Source organism: Ciconia boyciana, chromosome 9, assembly GCF_034638445.1.
Source record: "Ciconia boyciana chromosome 9, ASM3463844v1, whole genome shotgun sequence".
NCBI classification, from domain to species: Eukaryota; Metazoa; Chordata; class Aves; order Ciconiiformes; family Ciconiidae; genus Ciconia; species Ciconia boyciana.
This window is the reverse complement of record NC_132942.1, coordinates 42454704-42475780: the sequence shown is the minus strand read 5'-3', so window position 1 is coordinate 42475780 and position 21077 is coordinate 42454704. Positions and strand designations below refer to the sequence as shown.

The window sequence follows — 21077 nt, the reverse complement described above, 5'->3', positions numbered from 1 at the left end:
GCTGAAAGCTTAGTAAATCTAAAGGAAGAACAGTGTAACATCCTTCTCTTTCCAGAACCTCAGCAGGAGTTTTGGAAAGGGCTTTTGGCCTTGTGGTCATTGACCATCAGCAAGCTTTTCTCTTCAGGAAAGCATAGATTACAAAAGCTTTTCTTCTCTCAGTCACAGAGGGTTTAGTAGCAGTGCTAAGGAAGGAACATTCTGAAGTGTCTGTGTACAAGAACAAAGTGGGAGAGTGAGGAAGAAAGAGACAGTGAAAGGGTAATGTATGAAATATGAGAACATCCCTCATATCTCCATCTCCTACCTTGCTCACTTTCCTCTGGTCCAACCTCCTAAAATGAAATCTGTCTACTCTTAATGAATCCTTGCTTGTCTTTCTTTTCCCTCATTGTTGTGGTTTAGCCCCAGCTGGCAATTCAGCCCCACACAGCCACTCACTCACTCCCCCCCAGTGGGATGGGGGAGAGAATTGGAAGGGTAAAAGTAAGAAAACTCGTGGGTTGAGATAAAGACAGTTTAATAGGTAAAGCAAAAGCCACGCACACAAGCAAAGCCAAACAAGGAATTCCTTCACTCCTTCCCATGGGCAGGCAGGTGTTCAGCCATCTCCAGGAAAGCAGGGCTCCATCACGCGTAGTGGTTACTTGGGAAGACAAACGCCATCACTCCAAATGTCCCCCCCTTCCTTCTTCTTCCCCAGCTTTCTATGCTGAGCATGACAGCACATGGTATGGACTAGCCCTTTGGCCAGTTTGGGTCAGCTGTCCTGGCTGTGCCCCCTCCCAGCTTCTTGCGGACCTGGCAGAGCATGGGAAGCTGAAAAGTCCTTGATTTAGTATGAGCACTACTTAGCAACAACTGAAACATCTCTGTATTATCAACACTGTTTTCAGCACAAATCCAAAACATAGCCCCACACTAGCTACTATAAAGAAAATTAACTCTATCCCAGCCAAAACCAGCACACTCATGTGGCCCAAAAGAGCTGAAGTGCCCAGGGAAGTACTCCTTGATCAGTTCTGATGGCAGGTAACAGCAAGATAATCAAAGACTGAAAATGCAAAATATAGGCTAAATTACCAGAGGGGATAATTTCATTTTGTAACAGGAGTTAACTTCATGTGAAAACTATTCATAAAAAAGCTATTTGTTTTAGTTGCTGAAGAATAATCTGAAAAAAGCACAGTGAAATGTTTGCCTTAATACAAATCACTTTCACATTTATTCTAGACCTGTTTATGCTGTTTCCATAATTTGTGCTTTATCCAGTTAAATATTCAGGAGTCATGATATTGAACGTTTACTTTTCCCTTGACAGTTGTTTTCTAAGTACAGTTCTTTGTTTAATATGTCCTGACCTCATGTATATTTGACAGCCTCTAAGGAGTGTTATTCCTCTGGAACTAATAAATTAGTTCTATTTGTCATATTTTTATATTTTCTCAAGAATTTCTGCCATGAGCAACTCAGGCTGCAATTGAAATATTAAAATTCCATTCTCAAGATTTCATCATAAGTCTTTGGCTCAAATACAAAAAATATATCTGTGATTTTACGTGCTGAGTATCTTAAGATCCATAAATTCAGCACACTCAAATGAGGGAGCAGGCAAGAATGGTTGCAGCAGTTTGACTGCACAGCCATTGTATGAATAATACTCAGAACTACCACAATTATCTGAAAGTCATCAGGGAGCCCAAATGAGATCTGATGGTCAAAGCAATTAGAGTATAGTTGCTATTTATTGCCTCACAGAATACACAGACATAATAATCCAATCTTTTCTAAACTGTTACCACTGAGCTAATGCACCAGAATTCTACCAGGAATACGGTCCTCTGGAAGAGCTGCTATTTAAAAGATGTAAACATAGGGCCACAACTCTTTCAGGTCATTACAGAATCCACAACAGTGTTTTTGTTAAGAAGAGGGTCTTCTGCAAAAACTTCTGTCTTTGCAAAAACTGCCTTTGGGAAATTTTATTCTGCCTTTTTAAACTTACATTTCATTAGATGCCTCCCAATCCCTGTGTTATGATTACTGATTATGAAAGGAAGCTTAACAACAAATATACAACTAATTCTGCAGCATTAACTACTTAAGGTGATTTTGGCATTAACTGCCACAAAAAATAAGCTGTTAAATGAACAGCTTTTTTTTCAAGTGGTTACTTGATAAGAATTATATTGAGCCCTAATCTTACGTCACCAAAGGAAACAGGAACTGAATCAGACCTAAAGACGCCAGTACCAGGAATGTCTATCATGTTTCCACAAAGGCAAAGCTCATTTTGAGTTCCCTGGAAAAGTGAAAATGTGCCTGCTTTTGTACAAAGCCTGACCGTGACCTACTGCTAATATTAGGTCCAGTCATTCTACTTTGGAATTACATATCCTCGCATTTTAAAGGAGTTTCATTAACTGTTTTTAAATTAATCTTTGTAAATTTCCCTGGATTTTAAAGAAAACAACAGGCTCTTTATAAATTTTTAAGGTCCTCCTTCTCTCTACACTTTAAATTATGACTTTGTCAGTAAAAAGCTAGCAAGAGAATTCCACCTTCTACAGCTCCATTCATTTTAGTAATCTCTGAACATTACTGTGAAAGGATCGTTAATCCTACCAGTCCTCCTTGCATAGCATTTTATTTCAGTCCAGTCTCAAAAAGGAGGCAAAACCCTGCAAATTTTAAGTCAGTCATTGTTTAACTATGCCATCCTAGGAAGCAAATGAATAATGAAAATGTTTTATCCTGACATGAAAAAAAATTCCTGAAGTTATGAGAACAAGTGTGCAGCCATTTGACATATTAAAAATCTTAATGGCCCGAGGAATCATTTTGTTACTCTGATCTGACTCCCTGCATAACAAGGACTGTTATACCAGCTTAGTGGACACACATTTTAAGTGATAGGTCAAAACCATCTAGGGCTTGTCCATACCGTAAGATGGAACATGGTATTGGGATGTCTGAGCTAGAGGCACCAGCTGAATCTATAAAGTACCATCTTAACTTGCCACAATTGGTAACAGCATGGTGTATGGGTTTGTGTGCCAAGGTTTTGGTAGCGGGGGGCTACAGGGGTGGTTTCTGTGAGAAGCTGCTAGTGTTGTCAATCAGGAGCTGGTAGAAGGCCAGGACTTACGTAAAGTTGATAAGGGGGATTCAGACTGGAATGTGGAACATCTAATCAAAACTATTGTCCTTGGGAAGTGAAACACATCCTGGAGAAATATGTAAGCTAATTAAGATGTTTTGGGAACAATCTGAAACTACTAGTAGAAGTGTGATAAGAAGCACCCTCATGCGAACTGTCCTCATTATAATACTAAAAGTCACACCCCTTGAGCTGGACACCCCGGCCCAAGCAAAGACCCCTCACCTTTGGGCATGCATGGAATGTTAAAGTAATACTGTAGCTTTAAGAATAAGATGAGAAAATGTAGACAAATAGGAAACTGCTTTACGTAATTACTTATGCATATGCATAACTAGACTGTATAAATACTGCACCTGTATGAATGAGTGGGGGGCTAGCTTTGTGGAGCTACCACCTAGCACCTGGTCTTGCGCAAAACTTGAAATAAACTGTTATCTCGGCTCTGTGTGCGTATTGGGTGTTGCATACCAGGTAACGAACTCCGTTTGTGAGACAACACTAGAAGCTTCCCCAATGTCTGACAGAGCCCATGCCAGCTGGCTCCAAGACAGACGCACCGCTGGCCAAGGCCCAGCCCATCAGCGATGGTGTTAGCACTTCTGCAATAACATATTTAAGAAAGGGGAAAAAAACCTGCGCAATTGCACCTGGGGAGAGGAGTGAGAATACGTGAGAGGAACAGCTCTGCAGACACCAAGGTCAGTAAAGAAGGAGGGAGAGGAGGTGCTCCAGGTGCCAGAGCAGAGATTCCCCTGCAGCCTGTGGTGAAGACCACGGTGAGGCAGGCTGTCCCCCTGCAGCCCACGGAGGTCCACGGTGGAGCAGATATCCACCTGCAGCCCGTGGAGGACCCACGCTGGAGCAGGTGGATGGATGTCTGAAGGAGGCTGTGACCCCGTGGAGAGCCTGCGCTGGAGCAAGCTCCTGGCAGGACCTGTGGACCCGTGGAGAGAGGAGCCCACGCTGGAGCAGGTTTGCTGGCACGACTTGTGACCCCATGGAAGGGACCCACGCTGGAGCAGTTCATGAAGAACTGCAGCCCAGGGGAAGGACCCACGTTGGAGCAGTTTGTGGAGGACTGTCTCCCGTGGGAGGGACCCCACACTGGAGCAGGGGAAGAGTGTGAGGAGTCCTCCCCCTGAGGAGGAAGGAGCGGCAGAGGCAATGTGTGATGAACTGACTGCAACCCCCGTTCCCCGTCCCCCTGTGCTGCTGGTGGGGAGGAGGTAGAGAATTCGGGAGTAAAGTTGAGCCTGGGAAGAAGGGAGGGGTGGGGGGAAGGTGTTTTTAAGATTTGGTTTTATTTCTCATTATCCTACTGTGATTTGATTGGTAATAAATTAAACTAATTTCCCCAAGTGGAGTCTGTTTTGCCTGTGACAGTAACTGGTGAGTGATCTCCCTGTCCTTATCCTGACCCACGAGCCTTTCGTTATATTTTCTCTCCCCTGTCCAGCTGAGGAGGGGAGTGACAGAGCCGCTTTGGTGGGCACCTGGCATCCAGCCAGGGTCAACCCACCACAATACAGCCACAAAGTGGTGAAGTCAAGTCAGTAATGTCTCATTCTCAAGGTCAAGCTGCAACAAAACCATCTACAAGAAAAAAGCTGGAGAATCAGGCCAATCCGTATTTTTTCTTGTTAAATGATGGAGAACCAATAAAGGCATGCGCATTGTCACCGGCTGAAAATCCTGGAGGACTGCTGTAGGGAGTGGGCTTTAGACCATATGTCTTCTCTTGGTAGGCATCTAGCTGCAGGCTGTAGCCCTGACACCCTGGTCAGGAGGCTAGAAGAGACAGAAATGGCCTCCAATAGCTTGATATGTCAAGCAGCTTCCTGAGAGCTCCCGCCTTTTCTGCGCTACCTAAGAACAGCAAATACTAAGAAGATAATGGGACACAGCAATTTAGTTTTATCAGAAGAACATGTAATAAGGATCACCCTCAGCTCGGAGCGAGAAGACACAAGCACACACGTCAGACCTCGCCGGCTCTGCGCGCGTCGCTCCCTGCTGTGTTTGCATCTGCTGGACCCATTGCAGAAAGCCACAACCGCCTGACCAAGCCACACGCAGCGCACACAGGAGAGAGTCCATGCCAGTGAGCACCGTGTCGTCTCCCTGTACAGTTAGTTATATGTTCAAAAGCGCGCCGGGGAAGATACGGTCCCTGGACAGACACTGCTATGCCACAGCCTTTGGGGTCTGCAGCAGCCACAGCCCGACCCTGTAAGCACCACTACCTGCCCTGTGACTCACGCCAGCATTCGGGGGAGCCGAGAGACCTGCACTTTGATGTGCTCCAAGAGACCAGATATGACGACCTTTTCAAAACAATAGTTTATGTGATTCAAAATAGCAGTTATAAAAACAACCACCTTTCGTAAACACATCAAACAAATAAATGGGAGTTAATTTCTTAGCATTTTTCAGCACTAGAAGCCATATTTACTTTTAAAGACAACAAAATTTCCCCAAACTGGCACTAAGAATTTTTTTTATTACTACTGCAGTGCTCCAAAAGGCACATTAATAATGCAAACACCCTGCATCTCACATTTGTTACTAGTTATGGGATAAGGCAGAGTGTGTCAGCACATCGTATTGGCTTTCAGGCAAAATGAGACATTTGAGAATCATCTGCTGCTAATGGGAAACGTTCTTCATTTACAAATTCATATTCAATGTTTTTGTTAACTTCAGTTTAGATCTTACCTCAGTACACAATAACCAAGCCATGTAAACACTGACTCACTTCACAAACAAAAACTACAAATGAGCAGTTTTGGTCTAAAAAGCCTATAAACTTACACTTAGGAAATGCTTATCTTGCATCCATCCCCACCACAAAAATCCAGTCTACAAAGCTTTACAGTATCTTAAAGACCATGTCACTAACCTGTGGCAGACATGGATTTAATCTACTGCATGCACATTTGCTATTTCTACTTTCTTTCATGAAGACAATATGCCACAATAATATATTCCCTTTAATCATCAGTCCACTTATGTAACACTCACGGCTTCCAGCGCTAATCCGTAATGCTGCCCTTCCTACAGGGAGCCCCCTTCTGAACCCAGATTACCTGCACATGTTTGCTGGCCAGGCTTAACTGCTCATTCCCTTTTAAATTAAACGATAAAAAGGGAGACAGCCTCTTCAGACAGCACTGTTTCCCAGTCTAGAAAAATACATTTGTAATCTCCCCAACTTGCAAAGTTATTTTTTAAGAGCATAAGCAAAACTATTAAATCTCACTGTGAGGAAAGCTTTTACTCTAAGTGTAAGATTACATGTAAGCTTAATGCTCTGGGGGGGGAAAAGATGTGTTAATGCCTTCCCTTCCCATACAGCTGTGCCAGTGCTCTGTTTATGAGAGACTTCGCCTCCTACACTGAGTTAAAATCATAGAATCATTAAGGTTGGAAAAGACCTCTAGGATCATCTAGTCCAACCGTCACCCCAACACCTCCGTGCCTACTAAACCATGTCCCGAAGTGCCACGTCTGCACGTTTTTTGAACTCCTCCGAGGATGGTGACTCCACCACCCTTCTGGGCAGCCTATTCCAATGCTTGACCACCTTTTCAGTAAAGAAACTCTTCCTAATATCCAAGCATACTTAACATACATAGGGGAGGCCCACAAGCTCCTTACTTTCCACATGCCGCTGCCAGTGGGGCCGACAACGGCCGTGAAGGGGGCGGAAGGGGAAGAGGCTGGAGTCCAGGTCGGCAGCCTGCAAAGGCTGCCTGCAGCCCCGGGGACCACGGCCCCCACCGCCGTGGGCAGCCTGGCAACAGGTGCGCGGGCTCCCGCTCCTGCTGGGAAACGCTCCCCCCGCCACAAGGGCGGCTGGGGCGGGGGCCGGGCTGCCCGGAGACGGGGCTTTCGGTGGATTTTCCCGGCCGTGGCCCGGCGCTCCCCCGTCCCCAGCCTCGCCCCTCAGGCCCTGGGGCAGCGCGGACTACACTTCCCGGAATGCCCCGCGGGTCGTCTCTTCTCGCGAGAGGCGACGGAGGCGGAAGTTGCGGAGCGCGGCCCGGAAGCGCCGCTGCCGTGGAGACGGAGCTGGGACCCGAGCGCCCGCCGAGCTGCCCGAGCCGACCATGGCCGATACCGACCCGAAGGCCATGCAGGACCTCACCGCCGTGGTGAGGCCGCCGGGACCGGGTCCATCGCCTCGGGGGGAGCGGGGAGCGCCGCTCCGGGGCGGCCGCAGAGCGCGGGGCGGGCGAGCCGCGGCCTCCCTGAGGAGAGGCCCCCGCAGAAGGGGTAGAAGCCTGCGGCCTCGCCCCGATCGCGGACCCTGGCGCTGCCTCCTGCGGCCCGGCGCGGCCGAGCTTGGGTGACCCGCGTCTGCCTGCTGTTGGAGGGGCTGCTGGGCTTGTGGTGTTGCCTGGGCCTTTTTCCCCGGGTCTTACGATAAACCGCTTCCACTGTAGAGTTGTTTCTGCCCAGGCCCTCGGGGACGGCGCTGGTCAGAGCGCAGGGACGTGCCACCGTCGTGTTTCCCATCGCAGCAGTGAAGCCACTCGCTTACCTGAAGTGCTCTGCTGGTGCCGCCTCCCAGGCTGGCTGTGCTGCCGGGCAGGGCAGCCGGGGCTCCTTGCGTAAGGAGGAGTTATCTGTGTCTGGGAGGGATATGGTTACGAGCAAGGGTTTGGGAGTGTGGAGAGGAAGGCTGTTATACCCAAAAGGTGTCATCAGGTGATTAACATAGGACGCTGGAAGCAGCTGTTGTGGGTTTAGTCCTGGTTGTGCAACGCAGGCACTTTCTAGATCTTAAAATTGTTTACTGTGAGCCTCAGTTCTGCTGTGTGTACGTATATATATGTAAAAATATGTTACTTAAACATAGAATTTTACTGGAGAGTTTCTGCACAGGTGAGCTCAGCAATGAAAAAAACATTGTACTTGCCTCATTACATGAGATTAAATACTGCAACAACCTCTTTAATGAAAACAAAACAGACTTCTTTTTTTCCTTTCTATTAGGTGCAGACATTGCTTCAGCAAATGCAGGACAAATTTCAAACCATGTCTGACCAAATAATTGGAAGAAATATCCTTTTTGAAAGTCAGATAGGTGCTATACACTACAGATGCACAAGTATTTTAAAGTATATTTACCAGTGGGATTTAGAAGATAAATTTAAAGTGACCATAAACGTTTGAGCAAAGCTGTAATAAAAAACCCCGAACAACAATAACAAAAAAAAAAATCCTAAAAACCAACCCAACCACTACTAGATTGGATTCATAGTCCTTAACTCCAGTGAACTTGATGACATGAGCTGTCGTATAGATGACCTGGAGAAGAACATAGCAGACCTCATGACACAAGCGGGAGTGGAAGAATTGGAAGGCGAGAACAAGACCCCTGCTACTAACAAGAGTTAAAGTGAGACAATTGCTTGCTAGCCTTGAAACAAATCCTCAGGTCGCTTGAAATTACTGACTTTAATGTAGATGGACTTTTTCCTTTGATTTGTGAGGTAGTCTGAAATTCATGCAGAGCAGCTCTGTACATTATAATACAAGAAGTTTTAAGAAGCTCTCCTCAGCAGGCTCCTTCTAGCCTCTTCACCAAGGATGCGTTCCTCACCAATATTGGGAGGAGAGTTACTTTCTTCATGCCTAGTTAGTTTTGAGGAAGTGCAATAGCTGTACTCATCCTTTGTTGCACACTCACTCTGGTACTCTTAGGAAGATCTGAAATAATGACTGTCTTTGCAGCATGGGAAGGAGAAGAGATGGGGAAAAATATCAGTAGCAAAGCAAGCTGTTCCCTTCTCATCGTATTTGAGCCTTCTGAAAAGGACCATAATCTCATGCACGTTGCCATCATCCCCTCGAATTTCCATAGCTAGAAAGCTAGTGTGAGTGTGGTGCTACTCTTCCATCTTTCGCTGCATCCCGTAGACTTTAGCTCCCGCTAAGCTCTTAAAGACTGTAGACTTGCTGCTGTCCACAGGGGCTAATAAGTGAGTTGCTGTTGATCAGCTGTAAATCCCTCCTGTGTAAGCTAGGAGCTTGCTGGGAGTACGACTCGAACGTACTGCTGTAAAGCAGCAGGTCCTGACTCTGACAGTGTAAGACAACACTCAGGCACGAGGCAAGGCATATTCTAGGGTAACGCTCCCTGGAAAAATAAATTTCTTACTGAAACATAAATGTGATGATATTATGTATTCTTCTTATGTAATTTCTTAATCGATAACCACTCCCTGTATAACACAAAAACATTGGAGAAGTAGATGTTCCATCTCCTTGGCAAGCTGCGGCTCAAAATCTAGTACAAAAACTTGTAAATAAATTCAAGTGATCAGGTAGCACCACACACAGTGTTTACAACAATTGCTAAAGGCATTTCAGAAGAGGGGGGCAATGCAAGAGTGCCAAAACTTACAGCGTAAACAAGGTGTGTGTGTTGTGCTTAATTATAATTTATGAGCACTAAGGTTTCACTTCAGTTTATATAGAATTTGATTTTTGTAATCCATGGAAGGCAACTGATAAATAAACTGTTAGATGTATCGTGTTAGATTAACGTGGTTTTTTTTTTAAGGTGGCTAAGTAGGACATGTCTCAGCCTCTCTTAGGCTTGAAATTCTGAGGTCATGTCTAGAATACTATGCAGCCTGTGTGGTAGGCCTGTGTGTTCGAAATAGGTATACGTCTTGCTTGTTAAGGTACCTATTTTCTGTGATACTTTGACAGAAATACAAACTATTATGGGCTTCATTGCCCCCAGTGCCAGTTCCCTTAGCCTGAACCCCACAAATGAAAATTTCTGATGAGCATGATTCTCTTAATTCTTCTCAGTAATATATATATTTTTAAATTATTTTTCCCCAACAGGTTGCCAATAACTTAAGATGAATCCTGGAAGACTTCTTTTTTTTTCTACAAATCCTTGGAATTACAGAACAGCTTTTTGCAATTACTGTGTGTAAAAGCATTTTTATATTGTTAGAGAGCTTGCATTCCTAATGTATATTGTATAGTTAGGAATAGGTTAGTTTATATTTTGATTTGTCTACTGTAATTTCACTTTTTGAATTCTTGTTATGAGGATCAATTAGTTGTGTTATTAAAACACAGATCTTATGGATCTCAACTACTGGGTGTATTTTTTTGTGAAGTCACTTTTTTCTCTTTCTTATACTTTTTCTAGATGTTTCATTTTTGATAGCTAAACATCTAGTGACTCCCATCAAATGGAAATCTTAACTTGTCCTACGTAACTTTGTGGAGTGAAGCACAAGATTGAAACTTAGCATTAATCTTAGCTCTGCATCAGTCACTCAACTCGTTGGGGACTATGTGTTGTTTTCTCATAAATGTAATAAGGTGATTTTGGAAACATAAGGCACTGAATGTCAAAATCATATCTCCTACTCCTGGCATTACCTTGCCCGTGTGTTCCTAGAACATAAACTAGAAATATAGATTTAACATTAGAGACATCTGTACACCGTTGAGCAACCACTGCCATTCAAATCTGTTATCTTTAGACAGACAAGGAACTACTAACTATGAAAAATCTCACTATGGGATTTAAGTTTTTTAACACTGTAAAACTCTACTTTGAAACTGACAATGTGTCATTTAGCATTACCTTTGAACAACAATTATGATTGAAATAGTGATAGTGGACAGAATAGGGATGGGATTGCACGGGGAGTGTCTATGTGGTCTTTCAGTTTAAACCACTGGCTCATTGTACTAAACAGTTTGCTAACAAAGCAATGATATGCTGAGTAACAAAAAGAGGGGAGAACCTAGTTAGAATTGTAAAACCTTTCTTCTCTTTGAATAACAAGTAGCTGCAACTCTTCAAAATACTTGGTTTAGAACGGTGTTTGCTTTTATAATCATATCCACGTTTATGGGCCTGGAATTTAATAGATTACATCAGAGTATTTTGGCAATGAAAAGTATCTTTAGAAGAGTCTGTACTTTGTCACTTGTGAAGAAAAATGACCAATGTCGGATATTACTGACAATCATTGCAATGCTCCTCCAGCGTGAAATACAAATTTAAGAAAGCACTGGTGGCAATCAGCAGTTATGTGTCAGCCACACTTAAGACTGCTCTGTGAACACCACCAGAGTAGCACCTGTGTATTATGAAGGCAATATGACAGGTCATTTTTCAAAACTGAGGGGAAATTGTAATAAAAGCTCATAATAATAGGGGAATTTTGTGAACATAGGAAATGTATCAATATACCTTGTAATACCAGCCTTAGGCTCTTTGTAATGTCATTTTAAAAAAATCTAATAAACTATTATGTGGTAACAAGTAGTCAGGTCATATATATTAAAGCAAAATCTAGCATGAGTATATCATTATATGTGAGACTGTATTTATAGAAAGACTTTAGCACAGCCGCTGTTTATAGAATATAGTCTAGAATATAGGTGTGTTCTCTATAAGAAACGGGTGAGCACCATTCATGCCCTGTCAAATGTGGATTTTCCTAGGTAATGACAATATAGACCAAATTCATAGGGAAGTATATTAAAGTGGAGGATCATTTTGTGTGATGTTTATACAACTATACATTCTCATCTGGCCTTCTTCCTGTGGGAGAAGTGGTCATTCTTGAATTTGCTTGCACTATCCTATACACAGCAGTAGTAGGCCTGCTTTCCTGAAGTTCATTGTATCAGAATAACTCGCTGGAAAATTATTTCAGCTTTAAGAAGAAGCTAGAGTCTTCAAGTCGTTGGAAAGATTCTCAACACTTTTCAGTGGGGATAGTTTTCCCTCATAAATTTAACAGTTGACTGATTTTGAAAAGTAACAATTCAATTCAAAATAAGCCTTTCAGACAGGAAGGTAATACTTGCAGCTTTGTAAATACTGCATATTTTTGAGAAACGTGTTTTATTCTTACTCAGAACCAGTGATAGAGCTTCTACATATAAAGAGCACGTGCAAGCCAAAGTAGAATCCCTTTTGGCCACAATTTCCGGAAGTGCAGTTGGTTTAATACACAAAGCAAAGCAGAAGATGACTGTTCTTAAGTGGTTTTTAATATGGATTTGAGAACACTTTACAAAATAATAGTGTCCTTGTTGTTTTTCTCAGTGTTGTGGTTTAGCCCCAGTCAGCAATTAAGCCCCACACAGCCACTCGCTCACCCTCCCCCGCCCCAGTGGGATGGGGGAGAGAATCGGAAGAGCAAAAGTAAGAAAACTCGTGGGTTGAGATAAGAACAGTTTAATAATTGGGGAAAAAAAATTGTAATGAAAAGGAAAACAAGGAGAGCGCGAGAGAGGAGCAAAACCCAGGACAAAACAAGTGATACAACCGCTCACCACCTGCCGACCGATGCCCAGCCAGTCCCTGAGCAGCGATCGTTGCTCCCTGGCCAACTCCCCCCAGTTTCTATACTGAGCATGATGGCACATGGTATGGAATAGCCCTTTGGGCAGTTGGGGTCAGCTGTCCTGGCTGTGCCCCCTCCCAGCTTCTTGTGCACCCGGCAGAGCATGGGAAGCTGAAAAGTCCTTGACCAGTGTAAGCACTGCTCAGCGACAACTAAAACATCAGCGTGTTACCACATTATTCTCATGCTAAAGCCAAAACACAGCACTATACCAGCTAGTAGGAAGAAAATTAACTCTATCCCAGACACTCAGTATGCTGGTTCCCATCTTACTGACAAATATTTGTCCTTTCCACTGGGCTGCCTCACCTGCAAAGAAAAAAAAAGTCTGAGGATCAAGCTCTTGAATGGGGACTGTCTTCCTTATTGGAATATGAAGAAAGCTGTTCCATATATTAATTTAAATCAAACTATGTAGTGCTGTGTTTTGTTTAGGACCATCCTTTGAGACTGCAGCTTGCCTTTTTTCGTTATTTATCTCTATGCCAAAGTCTATATAAGCACTTTCTACTTTAAGAGAAATTTTCTGCTACCTGTCATCATGGTAACGTACACTTGGATTTTATCATTTAACTGTAGGACGTATTTACCTCCTACAGTTTATTTTCACAAACAGTTACAGATTAACTGCACCCTGCTCTGATTTCCCTGTACAAGCAGGCGTGGTGGATGCTGCATTTTCCAGTTTGCAGTTCAACGCTGGTGTAACTTTGAGCAGACCTGCTGTAATTCGTAGGCACAGCAGATCTATGCTCTGGCAGCAAAATGGTTTGCTCTGCCTGCGTGAGTGAGCGTGGGTATCTGCTCACGGCTGCCTCCCGCCTACCCGCAAGAGGGGAAAGGGTTTCTGTATAACAGGTGCCATCTAGGAGGAGGTGAGACAGGTGGAAAATGCACTCTCTTGAACTTGCCGCTTCTTTCATTCTTTCCCATCCTAGCCCAAGCAGCAAGTAAGGGGATAGCAAAGCTACTTTTTGTACGCGAGCGTGAGGTATGAAATTAGACAGCACAAGTAGAGTCTGTGGGTCCTGCAAGCTGAAGATCACAGGAGCTGTGTGGCCTATGTCTTTCACACTGGGCAACAGAAATAAATTTGAAACTCCTGTCTCGTCTGGTGTCTTAATTCCTATCTTTATAGCAGGAATGATACTCTCTCAGTGCAGGGCAATAGTGTTATAATCCATGTTTTGAAACACTTAGGCCCATTGATAAGTGATCCAGAATTACAATATCCTTAAGAGGATTTTTCATTTAATCTCTGCCCTAAAGACAATGTACGGTAAATAAGACTGCACACAGATAGCTCTTCAACGAATACCATCTGGTCCGTGCAGTAACTAGAGCTGGTTATAGGCCAGAGAGACACACTAAACTACGACATTCGCTGTCTGCAAGAGCTAGTTTCGAAGCCCTCCTCTCCCTGAGTTGAACCCAGGTCTCCCAGATGCCTGACACGTACCATTGCCTGCATTGCTGCCTGCTTTGGGACGGAGCTCATGAGAAATTTCTTGGACTTCATCTTGCAATCTCACAATCTGTTTTTGGCAGTGGAGACAGGGAACATTTGTGCAAATTCATGTTATCTGGCCTCCTCTGGACTTATTATCTCAATACTCCCAATAAAGTACCATTGGTTCCTTCCCTTAGATGGAATGAGGCACGGGGAATTGGTTTGCGTGAGATTACTGTGGAAATCAGTAGGAGACCTGACCTGCCTGTCTTCCAAACCCTGGGGGAGTGCTGAAGTTGCTCACTCATTCTTCCTCCAAACTTGAAAGCTCATGAAATTAATTCCTTCATATTGTAAACGCATTTGACACTGTGCCTTCAAACAGAAAATAATTTTGATTCTGTATGGTTTTGCTGTGGAACACCTGTAGCCAAGGTCAGAGACACTGTCCATCCTCTCTCTAAAATTACACCTGAGGCTGCAGGTTTCCTGGAGGTATTCACATGGAATCATTTAATGAAGCTTTTTACTTTTCCTCAAGATTATAACTCTCTAGCAGATACTGCCTTCTAGTGGGCACGCTCTCACTAATAGAAGGAACACTGCTCAGATTAATTATTTCGTTACCTTTAATGTACAAGTTCAGATGTTAGGACTTTAATGAGCCACATGCTGATTTGAAATGTGGTTATTACACAAGACACTGAGGCTTTGTTTACAATTAAGAAAATTAATAGGATACACAAAGCCCTTCCTAAGCTTTAAGCCTTACTGTGTTTTGAAAAGACCTGATGCTTGCTGAGATTTTTTTTCTGACTCCGATGTAGAGTTAATGAAATTACGTCATCAGGAAAATAAAGCATGGGAATAGAGACTTTACATCATATGAGCACTCTAAGATAAGAATGGTTAAACAGGTATTGTCTCTCTGAAAAATGCACATGTATTAACAGGAAGTGTTCCTTTATGTCATTTTGCTACAGACCTGACATTTTTATTTAGGAAGCTCTTGTAGTTAGATACTTATGTAAAAATTTATTCAGTTTACAAAGCTGCAGAATATACAATCTTTGCTCAAGAGATTAAATCCTGGTTGAAATAGCAACTGGAGAAGTGATGGAGTTAAGTGTTTCTCAAGTCTCAGATTCATAGGTGTTAATACGACAAGTCTGGATGGAAGGCCTGTGACCCGTTTGTGGAAGCCCCCATACAGATATGGAAGATACAGCAAAATATGCTATCCTTTCAAGGGCAAAATGGAGAAAACTGGCAAGGAGCTACCTGAAAAGTGGAGGCAAAAGAGATGAGACAAATTACTTGAGGCTTCACAGCAGATCAGTGGCTGAGCCAGGCCTTAGATTTAAATCTTTCTTAAGCGACCTGCAAAAAACACTTGAGACAGACTACGTAGCACTTGCCTGTCTCCCAAAACAGGTAGGCAGGCAGGTGTACTTGCAAAATAAGGATCTGCTCCTTCACATCTGAATTCCCTTAAGAGTTTACATGAGAAAAAACCCACACGTTGCATAGTCTGCTTGTCTTCGGCAAAAGGTATCCCGAATTGTGATGCAGCATGGCGTTCTGTTATATGTAGGTGTTAAGTGGAGAAATGTTTGTCCAAATGCAATCTCATGGCACGTAGGAATATCACCGGCTCAGGCTAGGTGGATTACCGACAAAGACCTGACTGCTATTCTGCCAGCTGATGGTTCCAGTTGCTTGGGCTCGAAGTAATTCACCTGCAGAGCACCTCAGTTTTTACCTATAACATTCCTCCTCAGTCCAATTCCACCTTCTCCAAGAATATGAATTTCTCAACAGATGAAGGTTTCTGATTTCCACACAGCTCTAATACATATTTCCCTTATTTCTGTTGCAGACGTATTTGGTTTTGAAGACCAGATCCCTGTCTCCTTAAAGCATATTAGGGAAGCTTTTTGCATTTTAACCTGCACCACCGCACTGGAGGAAATCACTGAATTCAGCTGTTCTCTATCCACTGGCATAGAAATATCAGTTCCTTAGGAGCAACACAGGAAGGTTTCCAGGAAGGTTTTGTTTGTTCATTTCTTTTTACATGCACTTTGAGAAGTCAGGAGGCCAAAGATGTCCAGGACAAACATTGTGTAGTTTGGGAAAATTAAAGCAACTGGTAACACAGAGGAAAGAGAGACAAACTTTAAGACATGAGGCTAGCTGCTAGTTTCTAGGCATTTAAGACCCGCCGTGTGAAGACCGTGCGTGATGAAGTGTCCACCATGGTCTGAGCTCTGACATATGACACATCCCAGTGGCAATAACGAAGGAGTGTTCGTTAGCTTCCCAAGAGGCTGCTCAACAGCAGAACAGCAATTCATTTCGTTTGCCAACTGCTGTAGAACAGGAGTTTTGTATCATACAACAGGTGCCCAATTCAGGCTGAACCTCAGCCAAATCCTCTTTTCAAAACATGTTGACTCTAAAAAATATTCTTTAGAGCTAGAAGGCAATAAAAAAAAATCAGAGAGCACTGCAATAGTTAAATATCTAAGGCCCAAAAGTGCAAATGTCATTGATCTTTGCAAACAGATTGATTCTGCAAGGATTTTGTTCACTCGTGAAGTACCAGAACGAAGACCTTTCAAGGCTCATCACCAGATCTTTCAGGAAAAAGTATGTGAATTTCTTCCTGGCTCTGCAGGGCAGTAAATTTTTAATGCAAATGACTGGTCACCAAAGGTAAAACAACCTGAGTGCTTGCTTGCCTAAATTCATGCTGAGAAACACAAGTAAAGGGCCTCATGTTATTATCTTTTAAAGTCAAGTCATATTATTATCTTCTAAAAAAATACCTCGTTCCAACAACTGAAAGAGTGATTGTTAATGAATGTTAATACGATATAAGAGGGGAAAAAGCAAACCAAAACCTTACACTTTTTTCAGTGAAGCCAACTGTCCTGCTATTGACACACAAAACATATTATAAATCAGACCCAATCTTCTTAAAAAATTAATGGGACTGCAAATGTTAAAATTAATGACAAATGCAATTGACATTTATTAGAAGGGACATCACTGGGATCTCCAACAAGTCAGGCAAAAAATTTAATCAGGTTCTTATCAGAGGGTTACAAATAGATGTGTCATTTTAATAAATTCGACAAGTGTACCATGCAACTGAGAATTGGGTGCATCTTAAAAGACAATTAACCATAAATCCTTGAACAGGATTCACTGCTCTGGAAATTCTTTGCAATTCCTTTTTCCAAATTATTAGTGTTACCCTGTCGTATGAGATGGTACAGAATTGTGCTCTTCTTCATGAGTAGCCCCAATTCTCACCTTTTTAACTGAACATTTTAATTAAAAATGTATTCAGAACCAGTGCAGAATCCATAAGCATGAGCTCTTCAATTCTTTGAGTGTTGCAGGTGGTAACGGAGGAGATGACTGGGGTACCTTTGATAATCTGGTTTTAAATGTTCTTAATTTTATTTTTATACAAGGTCTTCATATTAACATTGTTTTTTCTTTCAGGTCAGAACCACTTTTAAATAAAAATCAAGAGAGCAGTTTAAGACTTTACTACTGAGCCACTGTGGAAGTGAATATGACCATGAAGTTTTAATTGCTTCACAGAGATCCCTGCCATGCTCAAGGCCTTCCTCCCCACATCCCCCCTAAAGACACTGTTTGGGATCCGAGGTGACTGATGAGTTAGATTATTAGTGCCACTCATTAGCAAGAAATGTACTAAATTGAAGCCCTTGAAGGAAAGGTCTGTCACTTGCACAATAAAGCTCTTGTTTAAATTCCATTTTGAGCACTTCTAAAACAACAGGCAACAGTAAACAATATTTAGCAGAATGACACCATCTGCCTTTTTTTTTTTTTATCATCTTTCCAGTGTTTTAAGCAAGGATTTGGTTATAAATACTGAGAATTGGCACTATAAATTATGATTTTCTGCTCTCTGAATAGTCAGGAGCAAAAACAAATAAAGTGCAGATTTAAACCTCAGTTTTCACACATTATTGAGCTTGTGAAATGTGTTTCCAGATTATGCCTCATGTTCATGGGAGGGGATATGGACACTGCTGAAGTACATTCACTGAGGTTTGTAATTGGCTCTGCATTCGGTTGGGCCACCTGGAACTGGGGATAGAGTTCTGCTTTGTGGAGATAACGACGAGATGAATGGCTGAAGGAGAGGAGCAAGACAAACCAGTCACCTTTGCGTCTTTATTTGGGGGCCCTTTATGTCCCAGTGCTGTTCCTTCTAAGGCTTGGACTAGCAGAAGTGTCCTGTTCTTCCAAACACCATGAAATTTATAGGAGCTCTGTGTTCTTCCAGTGATACAAGACAACAAACAGAATGGAAATTTCTACCATCTTTACACATTTGTAGCCTCATTGATCCAGAGTGTTTTAGGAAATCCTGCTCCACCCCCCCGAAAGCACTGAACAAAAATCACTGTTTCACACATCACACAAAATTAAAAACAAATTTGTTGAACCTGAGGCATATTTAAAAAGCAGGAGGCTTTTCATGCCATAAGTTATTTTAAAACATCTTTGAAACTACTCCATAAACTGAAGTTAAACAATTAAAATGCATAATCACATTTAAAAAGCAGCACCAAAAATGTAAGTCATTTTGTCACAGAGGCTGCTCCAGCATGGTTTGATTATTTAACGTTATGCTCTAAAAACAATTTATACTCTATACCCTTGATCTCTATTTCAATTTCAGGATGTTAATGCATGCACCATTGCTGTATTAGCTGATAGGGCAGAACAAATACTTCAGGAAAAGTCATGATTAGAATTTGAAATCTCTCTCAGCCATGTTTAATACCCAAACGTACTCACCTCGCTGGCTTTTCCCGCAGATTTTCCCCACTGGAACACCATGTTTTATACCTGGAAAGAATGATTATTTAACATCAGTAACAGGTGAACATAGAGCTCTACAGGGAATATATAGGTGCAGTCACTCCTGCCATGAATGCTAAAATTATCAGGCATCAACTAAATCTCTTCCAACTGAGCTGTGACACAGACAAACAGCCCGTCTCTCCGGGCAGGGAGAACAGCACTCGGCACGGACCATGCTACGGGAATCTTAGGATCCAGATAGCTGAGTCTGAAGGTGCCAGAGGCTATTCGCTCATTTTCCTTTTTGCATTACCTGCACCTCCAGTTTCTACAAACTTTCCTCTATTTTTTGCGCTGGCTTTGTTTCGCTGCGTACACCCCTGCAATGAGAAGATATTAGGGGGTTTGGATCACTGAAGCATGCCACATGTTTTGAAGCCTCTAACACGGCCTCGAGTTCCATTCATTCACTACTAAAGGAAACACCACGCTAGATAAACGAGGAGACAGGATCACTGTTGCAGGATAAATGATTTTGTATTCTGAGCATTGGCAAAGAAATGAGTGAAATTTGAGGAGAAGCTTATTTATAGGAATTTAGCCGGCAGGCAACGTTAACACAGGGGCTACCATCCCCTGTATTATTAATGCTTTATTAATTGCATGCATACAGCCAGTAAAGTGATTCATTACCTTTTCTTGTTCAAGACATATCGTGTATAAATATAGTCCACTATTGGAATATGCATTCCCAAGCATCTCAGACTAACTACTTGTCTAGCAGAAGGATATAACACGTACTTGCCCTCTTCGCAGAAGGGACAGGGGAGCAACTGTTCACATCCTCCCCGAATTTCTCCGAGAAAGGAGGGATATTGCAGATGATTGCTTGAAAGGCACAGGGAGATGGGGCACCGTAGAACACGTGTGTCCATGTCTCAAAAACCAGTTGGCACAGATGCAAGTCTTTGCCCCTTCAAATGAACGTGTAGATATGATTCAGTGCCAGTTACCCACCGGGCAGCTGCCATTTCGGGTAGCAGAGGGACTTGCGCTGGAACTGGGATTTACAAGGCTGGTGCCTGCCTCGGAGAAGGCAGAAGCGCAGTGCAATGCTTCACGGTGGCACAGCAAACTGTAGCAACCTTTTCTGTGTCTGCAGCAGGGTTGTCCCAAAAACCCTGCTAAATAAGCCTGATTCCTATAAAAAGGAGCAGATCATTTGAAGGAGACAGCTTTGCCTAGAACTAAGATCTGTTCACTGCATACTCCAAATTCACTCTTAAAGATCTGCCTGGTGCTTGTGTAATGAATCTTCATTCTGAGGACAGAAAGCTTTCATTTTTAGTATCAGTTAGTCTTTTTCTTACTGTTTTACAGCTTATCTCAGAAAAGGATGGAAATCTCTCCCTATAGCAACCTCTTAAAAACCACAGAAGTGAGTGGCTCATTCTTGATACCAACACCCATATATTTTCCGAGGAAGGTTTACTAAGCAAAGGGGCTGTGACACTTTGCAAAAGTTCTGCAGTTTTTCTTGTACAAGATAGGAAGGAACTGTAAAAGTAGAGAGTTGTCCTTCAAGTGTCCTTGCCTAAACAAAATGAACAGCTTGAGTGCCTATCATTAGCAGGCAGAACACCTCTGCAGGAGGCACACGGCTAGAAACCCAGAGAATTCTGCATGATTACAGCTAAGTAACTCGACAAAAATCAAGCAGAAAGTTTTCCTGAGGGAATTTATCTATGAAAAACTGTTTACACTGAGGTTAGCATGTATTAACTGCGTCTGAGTAGAAAAATTGTTTTTTGGAGATAAACAGGGAATTTCAGCTCTCCGAGGGAGAAGGGGTCGAGGGCGCATGCCCTCACTGCAAGGACACAGATGATATATGCTTCACCTCAGGGTACTGCGAACAGTATCTCCAACTCCAAGGTGATGGGTGAACACACACTCACAGCATAGCATAAATAAACAATTATGGGAAATTTCCTTTAAAGATGGAAAAGGCTATGTGCCACACAACACAAGTCTACTTGAAAACTGTCTGTTTCTGTTAAATGGGAAATTGGAACTGCTAACCACAATTGCGCCATATCAAGGTTTTTCCAGCTCTGTTTTCTATGATTCTGTCTTTAGAATCATAGAAAAAACTAGAAAGTACCTTGAGAAGTCAGCTATCTCTCCATCTGCTCCAAAGCAT

At 42.7% G+C, this 21077-nt stretch overlaps 1 protein-coding gene across 1 annotated transcript; it reads left to right on the top strand.

The window, feature by feature from the left end:
* The first annotated feature begins 7161 nt into the window (after positions 1 to 7161).
* Positions 7162 to 10286, top strand: HSBP1 (heat shock factor binding protein 1). The gene is made up of 4 exons (XM_072872949.1): positions 7162 to 7317; positions 8162 to 8228; positions 8448 to 8567; positions 10028 to 10286. The coding sequence occupies exons 1-3, from the start codon at positions 7273 to 7275 to the stop codon at positions 8564 to 8566; spliced, it is 231 nt and encodes a 76-aa protein (XP_072729050.1). The 5' UTR covers positions 7162 to 7272; the 3' UTR covers position 8567; positions 10028 to 10286.
* The last annotated feature ends 10791 nt before the right edge of the window (positions 10287 to 21077 follow it).

What these genes read in the sequence shown, in the direction of transcription:
- HSBP1 (XM_072872949.1), top strand. Translation starts at nt 7,273, where the DNA reads ATGGCCGATACCGACCCGAAGGCCATGCAGGACCTCACCGCCGTG. An exon ending in TGCAGGACCTCACCGCCGTG is followed by an intron (nt 7,318 to 8,161) that starts GTGAGGCCGCCG and finishes CCTTTCTATTAG; the next exon opens with GTGCAGACATTGCTTCAGCA. An exon ending in TGACCAAATAATTGGAAGAA is followed by an intron (nt 8,229 to 8,447) that starts ATATCCTTTTTG and finishes ACTCCAGTGAAC; the next exon opens with TTGATGACATGAGCTGTCGT.